General features: G+C 42.1%; 1 protein-coding gene across 1 annotated transcript in view; it reads left to right on the top strand.

Annotated features, from left to right (window-relative positions):
- Positions 1 to 15,637, top strand: part of LOC130888524 (histone acetyltransferase p300) — a 71,139-nt gene extending 55,502 nt beyond the window's left edge. Inside the window, exons 21-31 of the mRNA XM_057791544.1 lie at positions 695 to 751; positions 1,582 to 1,659; positions 3,486 to 3,553; positions 4,982 to 5,132; positions 5,247 to 5,393; positions 5,692 to 5,805; positions 6,949 to 7,114; positions 7,925 to 8,089; positions 9,930 to 10,091; positions 11,706 to 11,987; positions 12,371 to 15,637. Coding sequence (XP_057647527.1) covers positions 695 to 751; positions 1,582 to 1,659; positions 3,486 to 3,553; positions 4,982 to 5,132; positions 5,247 to 5,393; positions 5,692 to 5,805; positions 6,949 to 7,114; positions 7,925 to 8,089; positions 9,930 to 10,091; positions 11,706 to 11,987; positions 12,371 to 14,566 — 3,586 coding nt within the window. The 3' untranslated portion in view covers positions 14,567 to 15,637. The remainder of the gene's footprint in view (positions 1 to 694; positions 752 to 1,581; positions 1,660 to 3,485; positions 3,554 to 4,981; positions 5,133 to 5,246; positions 5,394 to 5,691; positions 5,806 to 6,948; positions 7,115 to 7,924; positions 8,090 to 9,929; positions 10,092 to 11,705; positions 11,988 to 12,370) is intronic.
- Positions 15,638 to 16,831: the final 1,194 nt, after the last annotated feature.

Raw genomic sequence — 16,831 nt, 5'->3', positions numbered from 1 at the left:
TTCTTGTTTTTTAATGACTCTTTTTTTTTGATTTTCAAGACAGGGTTTCTCTGTAGCTTTTTTTGGTTCCTGTCCTGGAACTAGCTCTTCTAGATCAGGCTGGCCTCGAACTCACAGAGATCCACCTGCCTCTGTCTCCCGAGTGCTGGGATTAAAGGCGTGAGCCACCACCGCCCAGCCACTATTCTTGTTTTTGTTGTTTGTTTTTTAAGACAGGTTCTCAACTACATGCCTTTGGCTGTCTTGGAACTCACTATATAGACCAGACTGTCCTCAAACTCACAAATCCACCAGCTTCTGCCTCCTGAGTGTTGGTATTAAAGATGTGCAGCCCTGTGCCTGACTAAAACTATTCTTAAATAGTTTATAACCTTGTTCACAATCTGGAATCAACAGTTCATAAAAAGTGCATCCTGTATGTAGTATAGTGAAACAGACTTTAAAAGAGAAGAACAAGATAAGACAACAGGAAGGGCACAAAGGCCTGTGGAGCTTTGTGAGCTCAAGGCCAGACAGTGCTACATAGGAGGATCCTGTTTCCCAAGGGTGGGGTATTATGAAGTATTGTAGAATGCTCCTTATATACAACTGAATTTATATAACCCAATAAATACAACATAATTCAGATTGCTATATGTTCAAGTAGTAATTTTTGTGTGTATTTTTTCTTATTATGTCCATTTTCTCTCCTTAGTACAATAAATAAAGAACAGTTTTCCAAGAGAAAAAATGACACACTGGATCCTGAACTGTAAGTAGTTTCTCATGAATTGTCAGTACACTCTGCACCCTTTTTCCAAAATAACTTTATATTCTTATGCTAATATTTACATCCCATAAATGTTAATAGTAAGAACTTAAACATTCAGGGGCTAAAGCTAATTAGTCTTACAGTGAGTGTTACTCATTGTCCCCCCCCCCCTTTTAATGGTTTATTTAACTGCATTTTATGTGCATTGGTGTGAAGGTGTCAGATCCCCTGGAACTGGATTTTCAGACAGTTGTGAGCTGCCATGTGGGTGCTGGGAATTGAACCTGGGTCCTCGGGAAGAGCAGTCAGTGCTCTTAACCACTGAGCCATCTCTCCAGCCCCTCATTGTTCCCGTTCAAGCATCAAACTACTCCTGCCCAGGGCTGTACTCTTCACCTCTCTGCATTTCCAGTGCATACAGAGAATGATCTTGGAATTGGGAATTTAGCTCAGTGGTAGAGTGCTTGCTAGCAAACACAAGACCCTGTATTCCATCCTCAGATCTAGGGGAAGAAAAATTTAAAAAGCACAGGTTCTTCTATTTTCTCTGAAAATGGGGTGGGATGACTCTACATTCTCAGCAGTTACCTTCTCTCACTCTCCTTCTGGATTGGAATTTTAGATTGTTTAACAGATGATTGCTTTAATGATTTTGAAATTTGCTTTACCTATAACATTAAAGCCAAAAATCTCCGCTAAACTAATTTTTAATTTTTTGGCATGACAGTTGGTTGTCTGTTGAATTGCTAGAATTGATGGGAGATACTGAAGATTTCATTTGGTGAAGATGATTCAAGATCAGTCTGAGAATTGGTTCTTTTCTTTTCTAGGTTTGTTGAGTGTACAGAATGTGGAAGAAAGATGCATCAGATCTGTGTCCTTCACCATGAGATGATCTGGCCGACTGGGTGAGCCCTAGGACATGGGCCAGAAGTATTTTGTTTACTTTCCATGAATGTTCTTATCCATGACTGTATTAATTTTCAAAATTATTGGTTGATTTTGTTCTAGTTAGGGTCTCACTGTGTGGCTCTTAGTAACTCGGAACATGCTATGTAGACCAAGCTTTTCCCATCTTTTTTTTCTGGCCTGAGTGCTGGGATCAAAGCTGTGCATCACCATACCTGGACAAAGTTACAGTCTTCTAAGTATTTTCTTTGGGAGCAGACTCTGACTTACTGTTATAGTGGATTTCTGACACAGAGTTGGGCTCTGGGTTCTGTCCTGACACTGCCTAACTGGATAAAGCACATCCAAAACACCTGTAATAGCTAGACAGCCTTTGGTAGCAGATATCTATACACATTTTATTTGTGTGTGTTTGTGTGTATTTTATATATAATCTGAACAACACAGTAAAAACCTGTCTCCATAAAAGAGTGCTAAACTAAAGCCACTGTTGGCTATAACTAAATTTGCCAGACTTGAAAATTATTTTTAAAATACTACTAATTTTAAAAGGGTACAGTTGTTGCTAAAAAGCCAAGGAATGCTTCCTTCTTGAAACCTCTACTTGGAATAGTATATTAAATGACTCTTTTGGTAGGAATGGGGGACCAGTAAGTTACATAGCTGTACTATGGTATAGACTCATAGGATGTCCAATGACATTTAGAAAGGATGCCTCTTATTTTGTGAGAGAGGAGCTGATCTTTATTTTCCATGAAAAACAAGTTCAAGCGTCAAGTTTGTATTGTAGGGGATGGGATCTCCTCACTGTGTAATTATTAGAGTAATTGTTGATAACAGCTAAGAGGATGAAAGGAAAGGATAATTTGATTTTTCTGAAATTGCCAATAAGTGATTGTCAGTGGTAACCTTTCAATTTTCTCTGAGAGGCTGGAGAGATGGCTCAGTGGTTAAGATCACTGACTGTTCTTCCAGAGGACCCAGGTTCAATTCCCAACACCCCTCATGGCTGCTAACAACTGTCCCTAAGTCCAAAGATCTGACACCCTCACATGGACATATATACAGACAAAATACTAATATGAGAGAGAGAGACAGACAGACAGACAGAGAGACATGCTTGATAAGATTGCGATTAGAACTTAAGGTCAACCAACTTGTTAAAGACAATCACTGAGGGGTCTGAGAGATGCCTTAATGGTTAAGAGTATTGGCTGTTCTTACAGAGGACCTGAGTTCAAATCCCAGCACCCACATGACAGCTCACAACCATTGTAACTCTAGTTCTAGAGGATTGAACATTTTCACCCCAGTGCACATAAAGTTAACGGGAAAAAAAAAGGACAATCATTGATAATATATTAATGGGGCTTGAAGCATATAACTCTTAGAGAAGAACATAGTTCAGTTCTCAGCATCCAAGTCAGCAACTTACAACTACAAGTAACTTTTGTTCCAAGGAATCCAAAGGCTTTTTCTAGTGTCCCCAAGTAACCCACAAATATTTTTTTTTTGTTAGTGGTGTTTTTTTTTTTTTTTTTTGAGATTGTTTCATTGTAGCCCAGGCTGGCCAGGAGCTGCTCCTGGTCTTCCTGTCTCCCGTTCCCAGTTGGGATAAACTCTTCTGTCCACTAGAACGCAAAGCCTGCTTTCTAGAAAAAACCCAGTTTGTATACTGGTTACATTAACTGTTATATATAGGAATTTTTTGTGCCACGTTGGTGGTGTTGCTTTTGTTGTTGTTGTTTTAAGCTTACTGATAGATTTTTGTTGCATGGTACTTGAATTTTATGTTATATAAGTAATTTTTTACTTTACATTTTAGGTTTGTCTGTGATGGCTGTTTAAAGAAAACTGCACGTGCTAGGAAAGAAAACAAGTTTTCTGCTAAAAGTAAGTATTATTATTTTAAATCTATTTAACTTTATTTTATGTGCTTTGGTGTGCAGATGTCACATCCCCTGGAACTGGAGTTAACAGTTGTTAGCTGCCGTGTGGGTGCTAGGTATTGAACCTGGTTCTTCTGGAAGAGCAGCCAGAGCAGGAGGTCTTTTTGTATTTGTGTTTTTATTGGTTAAGTAAAGAAACTGTCTTTGCCTTTTGATAGGGCAGAACTATGCTGGGAGAAAAAAGACAGACAGAGAGAACCACCATAAAGTCGCCAAGTCAAATACGCTAAATCTTTAACAAAAATGGGTTAGATCAGGATGTGAGAGTAGGCCTTTCAAAAAGAGGCTAGATCTCATGGGCCAGGCAGTAATTAAATTAATACAATTTCTGTGTGGTTATTTCTTGAGTAAGCCAACCGGGTAGTGGGACACAGCCCCCTCCTGCTACAACTCCAGCCCCAAGTATTATTATTTGAGGTAAACCCTGGTTTAAAAAAATTATATAGTCAAGTGGTGGTGGTTCGTGCCTTTAATCCCAGCAGCCTAAATATTAGTGAAATTGAAACCGGTCAAAATGAATTAGTTTTAAATGTTCCAAGTGTTACAGCACATACTTGTTAATCCCTGTATTCTAGAAGCAAGCGAATCTCTGAGTTTGAGGCAAATCTTGGCTAAGTAGTGAGACCCTTTTTCAAAAAAGAAAAATATTTTTTTTAAGCCAAAATCACATTATAGCATAACAAAGTATAAAAGTGAACCTTTTAATGAGGCAGTGGTGACCCAGCACCTTTAATCCCAGCACTTGGGAGACAGAGGCAGGCAGATCTCATTGAGTTCGAGGCCAGCCTGGTCTATAGAGCGAGTTCTAGGACACCCGGGGCTGTTACATAGAGAAACCCTGTCTTGAAGTACAAAAACCCTTTAGAAGGGACTTTGGTTAATAATTCACCCCCCCCCCCCCTTCCCTATATTTATTCTTGTCCTGGCACATGTCACAATGTGGGCCAAGTGTAAAGTGATTGACTAGAGTTACTGTCGCAGGAGTATTCGGTTTCCCTCCTTTGGCACTGTAGAGGTAATTTGTTATATAAGCCTGTGTGCTGAGGGACAGGATATCAGAGTTACCTTACTGTATTAAAAATCAAATACAGTCTATGTAGTGGTGGTACACACCTTTAACCCCACACTCCTGAGGCAGAGGCAGGCAGATAATCTGAGTTCGAGTCCAACCTGGTCTACAGAGTGAGTCCAGGACAGTTAGGGCTACAAAAATGAATCCTGTCTAGAAAGACAAATCAATGATTCAGGTTTGTACATGCACCTCAAAATTGACAGTAAAAATTTAAACCATGGTAACTTTCTTTCTAATCTTTAATACTTGGAATTGAGCCCAGGCCTACACCTTGGTAACTTTTAACTTTTATATTCCTAGGATTGCCACCTACCAGACTTGGTACCTTTCTGGAGAATCGAGTGAATGACTTCCTAAGGCGACAAAATCATCCTGAATCAGGGGAGGTCACTGTTAGGGTTGTTCATGCTTCTGACAAAACTGTAGAGGTGAAACCAGGCATGAAAGCAAGGTGTTTAATAATTTTCATTTCTTCTCTTGAAGAGCTACAGTTGTGCATTCTCAGTTACTGTTGATAATTTCCACCTGAGTAATTTGTGATTTTCTTTCAATCTGATATGTGTAGGTTTGTAGATAGTGGAGAGATGGCAGAATCTTTTCCATACCGAACTAAGGCCCTTTTTGCCTTTGAAGAAATTGATGGTGTTGATTTATGTTTCTTTGGCATGCACGTTCAAGAGTATGGCTCTGACTGCCCCCCACCCAACCAAAGGTAGGGCTGACTTACTATGACCAACCTCTCTTTTTGTTGGGCAGGGAATGGCAGGGAGATTGGGTTCACACTATAGCTAATACAAAAGCACACTGAATGAAACTTGATATGTATAGCATATACCAGGTAAAAATTACATGGAAGCCATTGCCAAGTCTGGTCCCCACAAAGCCACAATCTCTAATTTTCCTATGATAATTTATAAAAGTCAGCACAGGAAAGGAAGTTGATGTTTTTAGCCATGTAAATAATAACTTAATATGTGATAGAGATTTTTCTCTCCCTGTTTTTGATATAGGAGAGTATACATATCTTACCTCGATAGTGTTCATTTCTTCCGTCCTAAATGCTTGAGGACCGCAGTCTATCATGAAATTCTAATTGGATATTTAGAATATGTCAAGAAATTGGGGTAAGCATATTAATAATTACTATCTTTTAAAAATAACGTGGAAATGTGTAAGTATGTATTTGGCTTTCTCATGTTTGTTGTGATACAGTGAAGCCATGACTTGTTAAATCTCTGATATGAATCTGATGTTACCCGTTTCCTACTTCACTAATCCTTTAGTTCCATTCTGTTGAGTTAAACCATTGTGTTTACAGTTTGCATTAAAAGTTATTGATATTGACTGGAGAGCTGGCTCAACAGTTTAAGAGCATTGGCTGCTCTTCCAATGCTCTTAAAGGGTTCATTTTTCAGCACCCTTGTGGTAACTCACAACAGTTCTAGGAGATCTGACACTCTCACACCGATGTACATAAATAAAATTGTTGGGGAAAAAGTTGTTCATTACTTATGAAAATGAACATTTCCCTTGATCCCTTTGTACTTCATTGTAAAGTCTGGAAACAAGTTGAATGTGATGGTTTGCACTTAGTGTTTCAGCACATGGGAGGGAGGCTCGGAGCTTGGAAGTTCAAGTTCATTCATAAGTTAAGATCTGAAGGTACGCCGGGCGGTGGCAGCGCACACCTTTAATCCCAGCACTCGGGAGGCAGAGGCAGGCGGATCTCTGTGAGTTTGAGGCCAGCCTGGTCTACAAGAGCTAGTTCCAGGACAGGAACCAAAAACTACAGAGAAACCCTGTCTCGAAAAATCAAAAAAAAAAAAAAAAAAAAAGGATCTGAAGGTACATATATCCTAGAGACTACCATCTTACTCATAGGAGATTACTCCTTGCATGTAATTTCTGTTATGATGGGTTCCTATTCCTTTGCAATATAGTTGTCTTTTGATCTTAAAGTACAGATTTTAGGATCAAGAACTAAGTCAGCCTTTTTAAATGAAATTCACAGCACTCCTTAGCCTTTCAAAACAAGTAGGTAATACAAGAACTGTTAGTGCTTAGGTTAGACCTACTTCTGGCCTAAGAATTTGGATCTGGGCTTTGGTCTTCTTGAGAAAATAAGCATTTCTGTTTGGTTTAAAATGTATCACTGCTTGTGTGCAGTGGTATGCACCTATGGCTTAGACTACTTATAGCTTTCTCTAGCACAAATGATACCTTCTTGATATCATTTATCATGATATTCCATATCTTCATGTTTTTAGATATACAACAGGGCATATTTGGGCATGTCCACCAAGTGAAGGGGATGATTATATCTTCCATTGTCACCCTCCTGATCAGAAGATCCCAAAGCCAAAGCGCCTACAGGAATGGTACAAAAAGATGCTTGACAAGGCTGTATCAGAACGCATTGTCCACGACTATAAGGTCAGTTTGAACTTGGAAATGTATTCTTGCTATTTTCTGTCCTCTCTGATGACAAGTCTTCTGTTCTGACTTACAACATGTGATTGCTATAATTATGCTAATTTATTTATTTTTATTTCATTGAAGTGTGTGTGTGTGTGTATCTCCTTTTTTTTCTTTGAGACAGGATTTCTATGTAACTTTGGAGCCTGTTATGAAACCAACTCTTGTAGAGCAGGCTGGGCTCGAACTCACAGAGATCTGCCTTTCTCTGCCTCCCGAGTGCTGGGATTAAAGGCATGTGCCAGACTCACCTATGTAAGGAATTCCAGCCATCTGGACTATGTAGTGACACCTTGTCTCTAAAAGAACTGGGGGAAAAGAAGCAAAGAACTCAGCATGGTGATGCATGCCCTTAATCCTAGCACTTAAGAGACTGAAGTACGTGGATCTCTGTGAATTCTGAGGCCAGTCTGTTCTACATAATGAGGTCCAGGCCAGCCACTGGTACATAGTGAGACCCTGTCTCAAAGAAGGAAGTATATTGGTACAATTTAAAACATTGTTTGTCTGGCATGTTCCCTAGAGAACTTTGCCATTTTTGTCGTACAATGAAAGCTGTTCTTCCAGAGGTCCTGAGTTCAATTTCCAGCAACTACATGGTGGCTATCAACCATCTAAAATGAGGTCTGGTTTCCTCTTCTAGTGTACAAGTATACGTGTAAACAGAACACTGTATATATGTAATGAATAATTTATAAGAAAAAAAAAGAAAGAGCTTGGAAAGTCCTGATTGTAATTACTTGGGTTTTTTGTTTTTGTTTTAAACAGGATATTTTAAAACAAGCTACTGAAGATCGATTAACAAGTGCAAAAGAGTTACCCTATTTTGAAGGTGATTTCTGGCCCAATGTTCTGGAAGAAAGCATTAAAGAACTTGAACAGGAAGAAGAAGAGAGAAAAAGGGAAGAGAACACCAGCAATGAGAGTACTGATGTAAGGGCTTTTTCTTTCTGCAGTGTCTACCTTGATAATCTGATAATACAGAAAGGAGTTTACACTGTTTTTGTTTGTGTTCAAGACCCTGTAAGCAAGTAGCCCTGGCTGTCCTTTGTAGACCTTGCTGGCCTTGAACTCAAGAGAGTTCTCTGCCTCCAGAGTGTTGTGATGAAAGACATGTGCCACTACTGCCTGTCTAGGGGTTTATACTTTCAACTTAGTTTTCTGCACACATCTTACTCTCAGCTCCCAGGGAATGCAAAGTCAGCCTTGGCAACATAGTTCAAGGACTACCTTGGCTGAATAGTTGACCCTATCTTAGAACAAAGGGTCATTGTAATTCTAACTAGTAGTATCCTGGGCACTGAAGCTCCTAAAAAAGTATATAGCAAAAATACTTTTAGTGGCCAAATTATGACTGGTATAAGCTTTGTAGACTGCATATCCTCTCTGGTGTATTTTTCTAGAAGTGCTAAGGATCACATCCAGGCTGCCATGTTGCTACTAAGCAGGTTCTTTGTCACTGAGATATTGTATCAACACAGCCTTTCCCTGCCTTTTTAAAAGAAACCTTTCAAAGTGTAAGATTCTCATTTAACTTGTCTGCTTGGTAGAACCTGGCTTAGTACCTTCTTCAGTTATTGATCACTTTTACACAGTGTTCTGGGTTTTAACTTAAGTCAGGGCTGACTGGGCGTGGGTGATACACAACTTTTCATTTCACATTCAAGAGGCAGAGACAAAGATATTTCTGAGTTCTACGTATCAAAACCATGTCCAAAATAATGCTTGGACAGGTAAGATGTCTCTGAGTAAAGGCCTTTAGCCACTTAGCCCTGAGTTCACTCCTTGGACCCAAACGGTTGAAACAGAAACAGAGATCTGGCTCCCATTACCTCCACACCTGCATGCTGTGGTCCTCACACATAAACACAGATACATGCAAGGGCCCTAGATAAAGTTCAGTCTCTAGCATCAAAAATCAAAACAAAAGACTCTTAAGCCAAGCACGGCAGCAATCTCAGTATTTGGGAGGTAGAGACAGGACGCTCAGTTTAAGACTGAGCTGAACTTCATGACACAAATCTGTTTCCTTTTTTAATTTCTTTCCGTCTACCAGATTTTGCCCCCCCCCCCCCCCCAAGTGCCTAGTCTTAAAAGACCACGACACCACTGTCCCACTCTCCAAAATGCTTTAACCTTTGGTTCAATTCATTGATAGATTGTGGGTGAAAGGGGAAACCAAAGCCTGCTTGCTGATTCCATTCCCTCTTCCATGCTTCATGGCTTTCATGGTTCACTAAACTCAGAACTGCCCGCCTCTGCCTCCCAAGTCCTGGGATTAAGGGCACGCGTCAATACTGGCCATCAAAATAGTAGTTTTCTAGATAAAGTTTACAAGTTTTCATTTCTTTAACGAAGCTTGGGGTCTTTACTAGGAAGGAGGTAATTAGGAGAGGTGACTCAATATTCAAGAGCACTTGCTGCTCTTACAGAGGATCCCAGTTCTGTTCTGTTCCTTGCATCTAACCCAGGAAGCTCATAACTGTCTTAAACTCCAGTTTTGGATTTAAAGAGCCTCTGAAAGTGCCTACACACACATGACATAAGTACTCATACAGCTAAATAAATAAAAGAATATTTAAGCATCAAGTAGCTTGTGGGTTAAAAAGAACCCGATTAAAAAGGAGTGGACGATGAGCTTCTAGAGAAATAAAAGTATTAGCTAAGAGTGTAATATCCTGTTTGAAAGGAAAGTCTATTATACCTTCAGTCTTATTTCCAGATCCATCCTAGCAACCTCACATTTTCTTTTGTTCTTTGTGCTGCCGTACAGGTAACAAAAGGAGACAGCAAAAATGCTAAGAAGAAGAATAACAAGAAAACCAGCAAAAACAAAAGCAGCCTGAGTAGGGGCAATAAGAAGAAACCTGGTATGCCCAATGTGTCTAATGACCTGTCTCAGAAACTGTATGCCACCATGGAAAAGCATAAAGAGGTGAGAGTCAGCCTTCAGGGTAAAGGTGTGTGCGTGTGGTAGGCGAGTGCCCACCCCAACTGACACTGTAATGAGAACTCCAGGTTGCTGAAAATGGCTTGAGGGGTGACTGGGATGAAAAGAGTATGTGTATAGACTTTGGTTGTAAAACAGAAAATGTTTTAACTGCTTGAGTGATATCCATCCCCTCAGCCATGCCACTGCATTCTAGTGGATGCCGCTCTCAGAATATACTAATAGCCTGAACCAATTTCGAGGGTAAAGTACTATCTGAAAAAGCTAACTAATGGTAATTGATTTGACTTACACTGTCTAATCTTAGAAGCTAGAATCTCAGGCTATGGGTGTGTATTACAAGTTCATGACTTGGCCTTTGCAATAGGATAGCAGAAGCAAAAATGCCTGTTGTAGTATAGTGTAGGTCTTTATGCTAACTTATACAGACTTTCAGTCTCTCCAGAACTAGCCTGTAGTAGGGGACAGGGTGAGTCATGGCCGTTCATCTTCTGACCCTGGATATAAGGCCCACCAGTGGTTCACCCGACATACATTCAGGCAAAGTACTGATGCACATAAATATTTTAAATTGGTAACTTAAAAAGCTTTGTAGACTTTCTGTGCCATTTTCTTTTTATTTGTTCTCTGTACTTTAGCAAGTACTTTCTAAGAAAAACGTCCAAACTGATTTTAATTGTGTTGAGTTGCCATGTCTTCGCAGTGGTCTCGGCCTTTTTTCATGCCATGGGCGTTTTTGTTGGTTAGTTCAGGGCAGGGTCTTGCAGAATATCTCCATTAAGATTTGAGTTGAGCCGGGCAGTGGTGGCGCACGCCTTTAATCCCAGCACTTGGGAGGCAGAGGCAGGCGGATCTCTGTGAGTTCGAGACCAGCCTAGTCTACAAGAGCTAGTTCCAGGACAGGCTCCAAAACCACAGAGAAACCCTGTCTCGAAAAACGAAAAAAAAAAAAGATTTGAGTTGATGCTTTTCTGTAGTTAGATTCAGGTTAAACCACAAACCCCATCTTAAGGCATACTATTCACTGTATGTGTGCTGTCCTTGAGCTAGTCTGTTGTTTGGTTTGTTTTGTTATTTTTGGTTGTGAGCCTAGCCTTTAATTTTGTTCTAATTTTGTAGACCAGTGTGTGTCAAACTCACAGAAAGCACCTGATTCTGACTTCAGAGTGCTGGGATTAAAGGTCTGTCTGTGTCAACCACACCCAGCCCTAGACTGTTCTATTTTGAAGATAATACTGAAATGAAGTAACAGAATATTAGCTTTAAGGGTTCTTTTGGTTTGGTTTTTGTTTGTATTTTGAGATACGGTTTCTCTGTGTAACAGTCCAGGCTATCCTGTAACTCTTTGTAGACCAAGCTGGCCTCTAAACTCAGATCCACCTGCCTCTGCCTCCTGAGTGCTGGGAGTAAAGGCGTGCGTCTTCACAGTCTGGCTTGAGTTTTAGGTTCTTTATTATACTCAAGTCTCAGTGAACAGGGATGGGGAAGTATGACTGTCAGTTAACCCCTGAACCCACTCTTCTGCTATGGCCCTCTCTGGTACCTTTTGCTGCAGTGGTAATGTAGTTCCAGAGTCACAATGAGCTTGTCTCTTGGCAGGTCTTCTTTGTAATCCGCCTCATCGCTTGTCCTGCACCCAACTCTCTGCCTCCCATTGTTGATCCTGACCCTCTCATCCCTTGTGACTTGATGGATGGTAGAGATGCATTCCTCACTCTAGCAAGGGATAAACACCTGGAATTCTCTTCACTCCGAAGAGCCCAGTGGTCTACCATGTGCATGCTGGTGGAACTCCATACACAGAGTCAAGATCGATTTGTCTACACCTGCAACGAGTGCAAGCACCATGTGGAGACTCGCTGGCATTGCACTGTGTGTGAGGTAGGTGCTATTTTGTGGGAAGGACAGGACAGGACACATTGGTCCCCATTGTCTGAGTTGTGGTATAGACATGTGGTAAAAAACATGTGCTCTTGTGGGAAGTGACAGGACTGAAGAGAATGGTTTTACCTTTTTTGGTTTTCTGAGACAGAATTTCTCTGTAGCTTTGGAGCCTGTCATGGAACTAGCTCTTGTAGACTAGGCTGGCCTCGAACTCACAGAGAACTGCCTCCCAAGTGTTGGGATTAAAGGCGTGTACCACCACCGCCCAGTGATTTTATCTTTTTATAAAAGGAGTTTTTCTAGCTCAAGCAAAATATATATAATGATTTTGAATTATTTCAGTCTTGTAGAGTTGACCTTCATCTTGTTTTCCCTTCCAGGATTATGACCTGTGTATCACCTGTTATAACACTAAAAACCATGACCACAAAATGGAGAAACTAGGTCTTGGCTTGGATGATGAGAGCAACAACCAGCAAGCAGCAGCCACACAGAGCCCAGGAGATTCTCGCCGCCTGAGCATCCAACGCTGCATACAGTCTCTGGTACATGCGTGCCAGTGCCGCAATGCCAACTGTTCTCTGCCTTCCTGCCAGAAGATGAAGAGGGTCGTGCAGCACACCAAAGGCTGTAAACGGAAAACCAATGGTGGATGCCCCATCTGCAAACAGCTTATTGCCCTCTGCTGCTACCATGCCAAGCACTGCCAGGAGAACAAATGTCCGGTGCCATTCTGCCTCAACATCAAGCAAAAGCTCCGGCAGCAACAGCTGCAGCACCGGCTCCAGCAGGCTCAGATGCTCCGCAGGAGGATGGCCAGCATGCAACGGACTGGTGTGGCGGGGCAGCAGCAGGGTCTGCCGTCCCCAACTCCTGCTACTCCAACCACCCCTACTGGCCAACAGCCAGCCACCCCACAGACACCCCAGCCCCAACCTACTTCTCAACCTCAGCCCACACCTCCCAACAACATGCCACCCTACTTGCCCAGGACTCAAACTACTGGCCCTGTGTCCCAGGGTAAGGCAGCAGGCCAGGTGACCCCACCAACCCCACCTCAGACTGCCCAACCCTCCCTTCCAGGACCTCCACCTGCAGCAGTAGAAATGGCAATGCAGATTCAGAGGGCAGCAGAGACACAACGACAGATGGCTCATGTACAAATTTTCCAAAGGCCAATCCAGCACCAGATGCCCCAGATGACGCCCATGACTCCTATGGGTATGAATCCGCCTCCTATGGCCAGAGGTCCTGGTGGGCATTTGGATCCAGGAATGGGTCCCACAGGAATGCAACAGCAGTCACCTTGGGCCCAAGGAGGAATTTCTCAGCCACAGCAGATGCCTTCAGGGATGCCGAGGCCTGCAATGATGTCAGTGGCCCAGCATGGTCAGCCGTTGAACATGCCTCAACAGCCAGGATTGGGGCAAGTAGGTGTGAGCCCTCTCAAACCAGGCACTGTGTCTCAACAAGCCTTACAAAACCTTTTGCGGACTCTCAGGTCTCCCAGTTCTCCCTTACAGCAGCAACAGGTGCTTAGTATCCTTCACTCTAACCCCCAACTGTTGGCTGCATTTATCAAGCAGCGGGCTGCCAAGTATGCCAACTCTAATTCACAACCTCTCCCTGGACAGCCTGGCATGCCTCAGGGACAGCCAGGACTGCAGCCACCTACCATGCCTGGTCAGCAAGGTGTTCACTCCAACCCAGCCTTGCAGAGTATGAATCCTATGCAGGTAGGTGTCCAGAGAGCTGGCCTTCCCCAGCAGCAGCCCCAGCAGCCGCTCCAGCCACCTATGGGAGGAATGAGTCCTCAAGCTCAGCAAATGAACATGAATCACAACACCATGCCTTCACAGTTCCGAGACATCTTAAGACGTCAGATGATGCAACAGCAGGGAGCAGGGCCCGGAATTGGCCCTGGAATGGCCAACCACAACCAGTTCCAGCAGTCCCAAGGAATTGGCTACCCACCCCAGCAGCAACAGCAGCAACAGCAGCAGCGGATGCAGCATCACATGCAACAGATGCAACAAGGGAATATGGGACAGATGGGCCAGCTTCCCCAGGCTTTGGGGGCAGAGGCAGGAGCCAGTCTGCAGGCGTATCAGCAGAGACTTCTTCAGCAACAGATGGGATCTCCTGCTCAGCCCAACCCAATGAGTCCACAGCAGCATATGCTCCCAAATCAGGCACAGTCCCCACACCTGCAAGGTCAGCAGATCCCTAATTCTCTCTCCAATCAAGTGCGTTCTCCCCAGCCTGTCCCTTCTCCGCGACCACAGTCTCAGCCCCCCCATTCCAGCCCATCTCCGAGGATGCAGCCTCAGCCCTCTCCACACCATGTTTCTCCACAGACCAGTTCCCCACATCCTGGGCTGGTAGCTGCCCAGGCTGCCAACCCCATGGAACAAGGGCATTTTGCCAGCCCAGACCAGAATTCAATGCTTTCACAGCTCGCTACCAATCCAGGCATGGCAAACCTCCACGGTGCAAGCGCCACGGACCTGGGACTGAGCACCGATAATGCAGACTTGAATTCAAACCTCTCACAGAGTACACTAGACATACACTAGAGACACCTTGTAGTATTTTGGGAGCAAAAAAATTATTTTCTCTTAACAAGACTTTTTGTACTGAAAACAATTTTTTTGAATCTTTCTTAGCCTAAAAGACAATTTTCCTTGGAACATGTAAAAACTGTGCAGTAGCCGTGTGTGGTTTAAGCAAACATGCCAGATGAGCCTGAGGGATGATAGATTACAAAGAATATATTTTTGTTATGGCTGGTCAATCCAGCCGTTTTTCTCCCCTTGTGTGTGTGGTTCAAGTGTGCACTGGGAGGTGACTGAGGCCTGAAGCCAACCATATGCTCCTGCCTTGCACCTCCAATAGGTTTTATTATTTTTTTTAAATTAATGAAAATATGTAATATTAATAGTTATTATTTACTGGTGCAGATGGTTGACATTTTTCCCTATTTTCCTCACTTTATGGAAGAATTTAAAAAAAAAGAACATTTCTAAAACCAGAGGACAAAGGGGTTAATGTTACTTAAAATTACATTATATATATATATATAAAAATATATATAAATATATTAAAATACCAATTTTTTTCTCTGGGTGCAAAGATGTTCATTCTTTTAAAAACATTTAAGAAAAAAAAAACCCTCCTTCCACCCCTCAAGTCAACTTTTGTGCTCCGGAAGATTTTCTATTCCATAAGTCTGAGCGTAAAACTTCAAGTATTAAGATAATTTGTACATGTAGAGAAAAATGACTTTTTTCAAAATATACAGGGGCAGCTGCCAAATTGATGTATTATATTGTGGTTCTGTTTCTTGAGAGATTTTTTTTGTTATTTTTACATCTAACAAAGGAAAAAATTTAAAAAGAGGGTGAGAAACGACTCCAATGGGGTGATTTTAACAGGGAAATGTCTGAGGTTTCTTCGCTTGCTTTCTTCCTTACTCTGCCCCCACACATACATTTTCTCTAAAACTTGAAAATAGAAAGCAAAACCCTCAACTGTTGTAAATCATGCAATTAAAGTTGATTACTTATAAATATAAACTTTGGATCACTGTATAGACTGTTAAATTTGATTTCTTATTACCTATTGTTAAATAAACTGTGTGAGACAGACACTTGGCTTGTTTCACTTCTTTAAGGCTCATCTTAGTCTTAGTGAACTCCAGGTCAGGACTGGAGATGAAGCTGGTAGACTGATTGCCTAGTATGAGCTAATCAGTCCCCAGCCAGCACCCCAGTGCTCATGGGCCTGCAAACCCAGTCCTCAGAGGGTAGAGACAGAAAGATCAAAAGCTGAAAGTAATTTTTAGTTTTGCAACAAATTGGTGGACAGTCTAGGCTATCTGAGGCTTTGTATCAGAATTAAAAAGTTTCATGGATCTCAGCACAATAGAAACTGAAAAGCTGTTTTAACCTTTTAGCTAATTAACAAGACTAATTAGGGTCAAGAGGAAAAGGGAAAGATTGGCATGCCTTATTACATATAAACTTATATGTAATAGCTAAATTTTGACAAATATTTCCAAAGGTCAGGAGATAAAGTCCCTGTTTCTTTACCCCATTCCATGCTACCCTTCAAAAGCAGCCATTTGTGGCAAACTTTTTTTTAAGATTTAATTATTATGTATACAGTGTTCTATCTGCATGTATACCTGCACACCAGAATAGGGCATCAGATCTCATTACAGAAAGTAGTGAGCCACCGTGTGATTGCTGGGGAGTGCTCTTAACCTCTGAGAGACCACTTGTTTCTCCTCTGGGAACTCACTTAAATACCCCATGGGAGGGGTCAGGGCCTGGCATGCTGGGATTTGGAGTCCAGACCAATACAACTCCTAGGCCTAGGGGTTGGGATGGATGCAAGGGGCTGGGGGCTACACTCCCAACTTAGGTTCCCTGCAGGATAGAGTGTTTTCATCTTTGAGGAACACAATGCTGGGAATCAATCCCGGGCCCTCTTTAACAGATGCACCATCTCTCCTGTCCAGAGCTCAAGGGATTTATGTCCTACATGAGACAAGTCATTATTTGTGTTACTTTTTAAATGATCCAGGAAAAAAAAATGACAGGTCAAAGGTCCAGAGAGGAGTCTTAGAGAAAAAACAGACTCTGTATAAGGGGCCAGTTCAAACTCATACTTTGGCTGCAGCCTGAGACAGGTGCTACTGAGCAGGACATATTACACGTCTCAGGGCAGATTAAGACGGCTCAACTGAATTTCTAATTCATTTTATCTTGGGTAAGGGCATCTGTCATACGGGACCCAGTTTGTCTTCCCAACTATAAACCTGGAAAGCTTGAGCTTCT

The sequence above is a fragment of the Chionomys nivalis genome, chromosome 17, assembly GCF_950005125.1.
Source record: "Chionomys nivalis chromosome 17, mChiNiv1.1, whole genome shotgun sequence".
Lineage (NCBI taxonomy): Eukaryota > Metazoa > Chordata > Mammalia > Rodentia > Cricetidae > Chionomys > Chionomys nivalis.
Note: the sequence above shows the minus strand (reverse complement) of the source record. Positions and strands in the feature narration are given on the sequence as shown.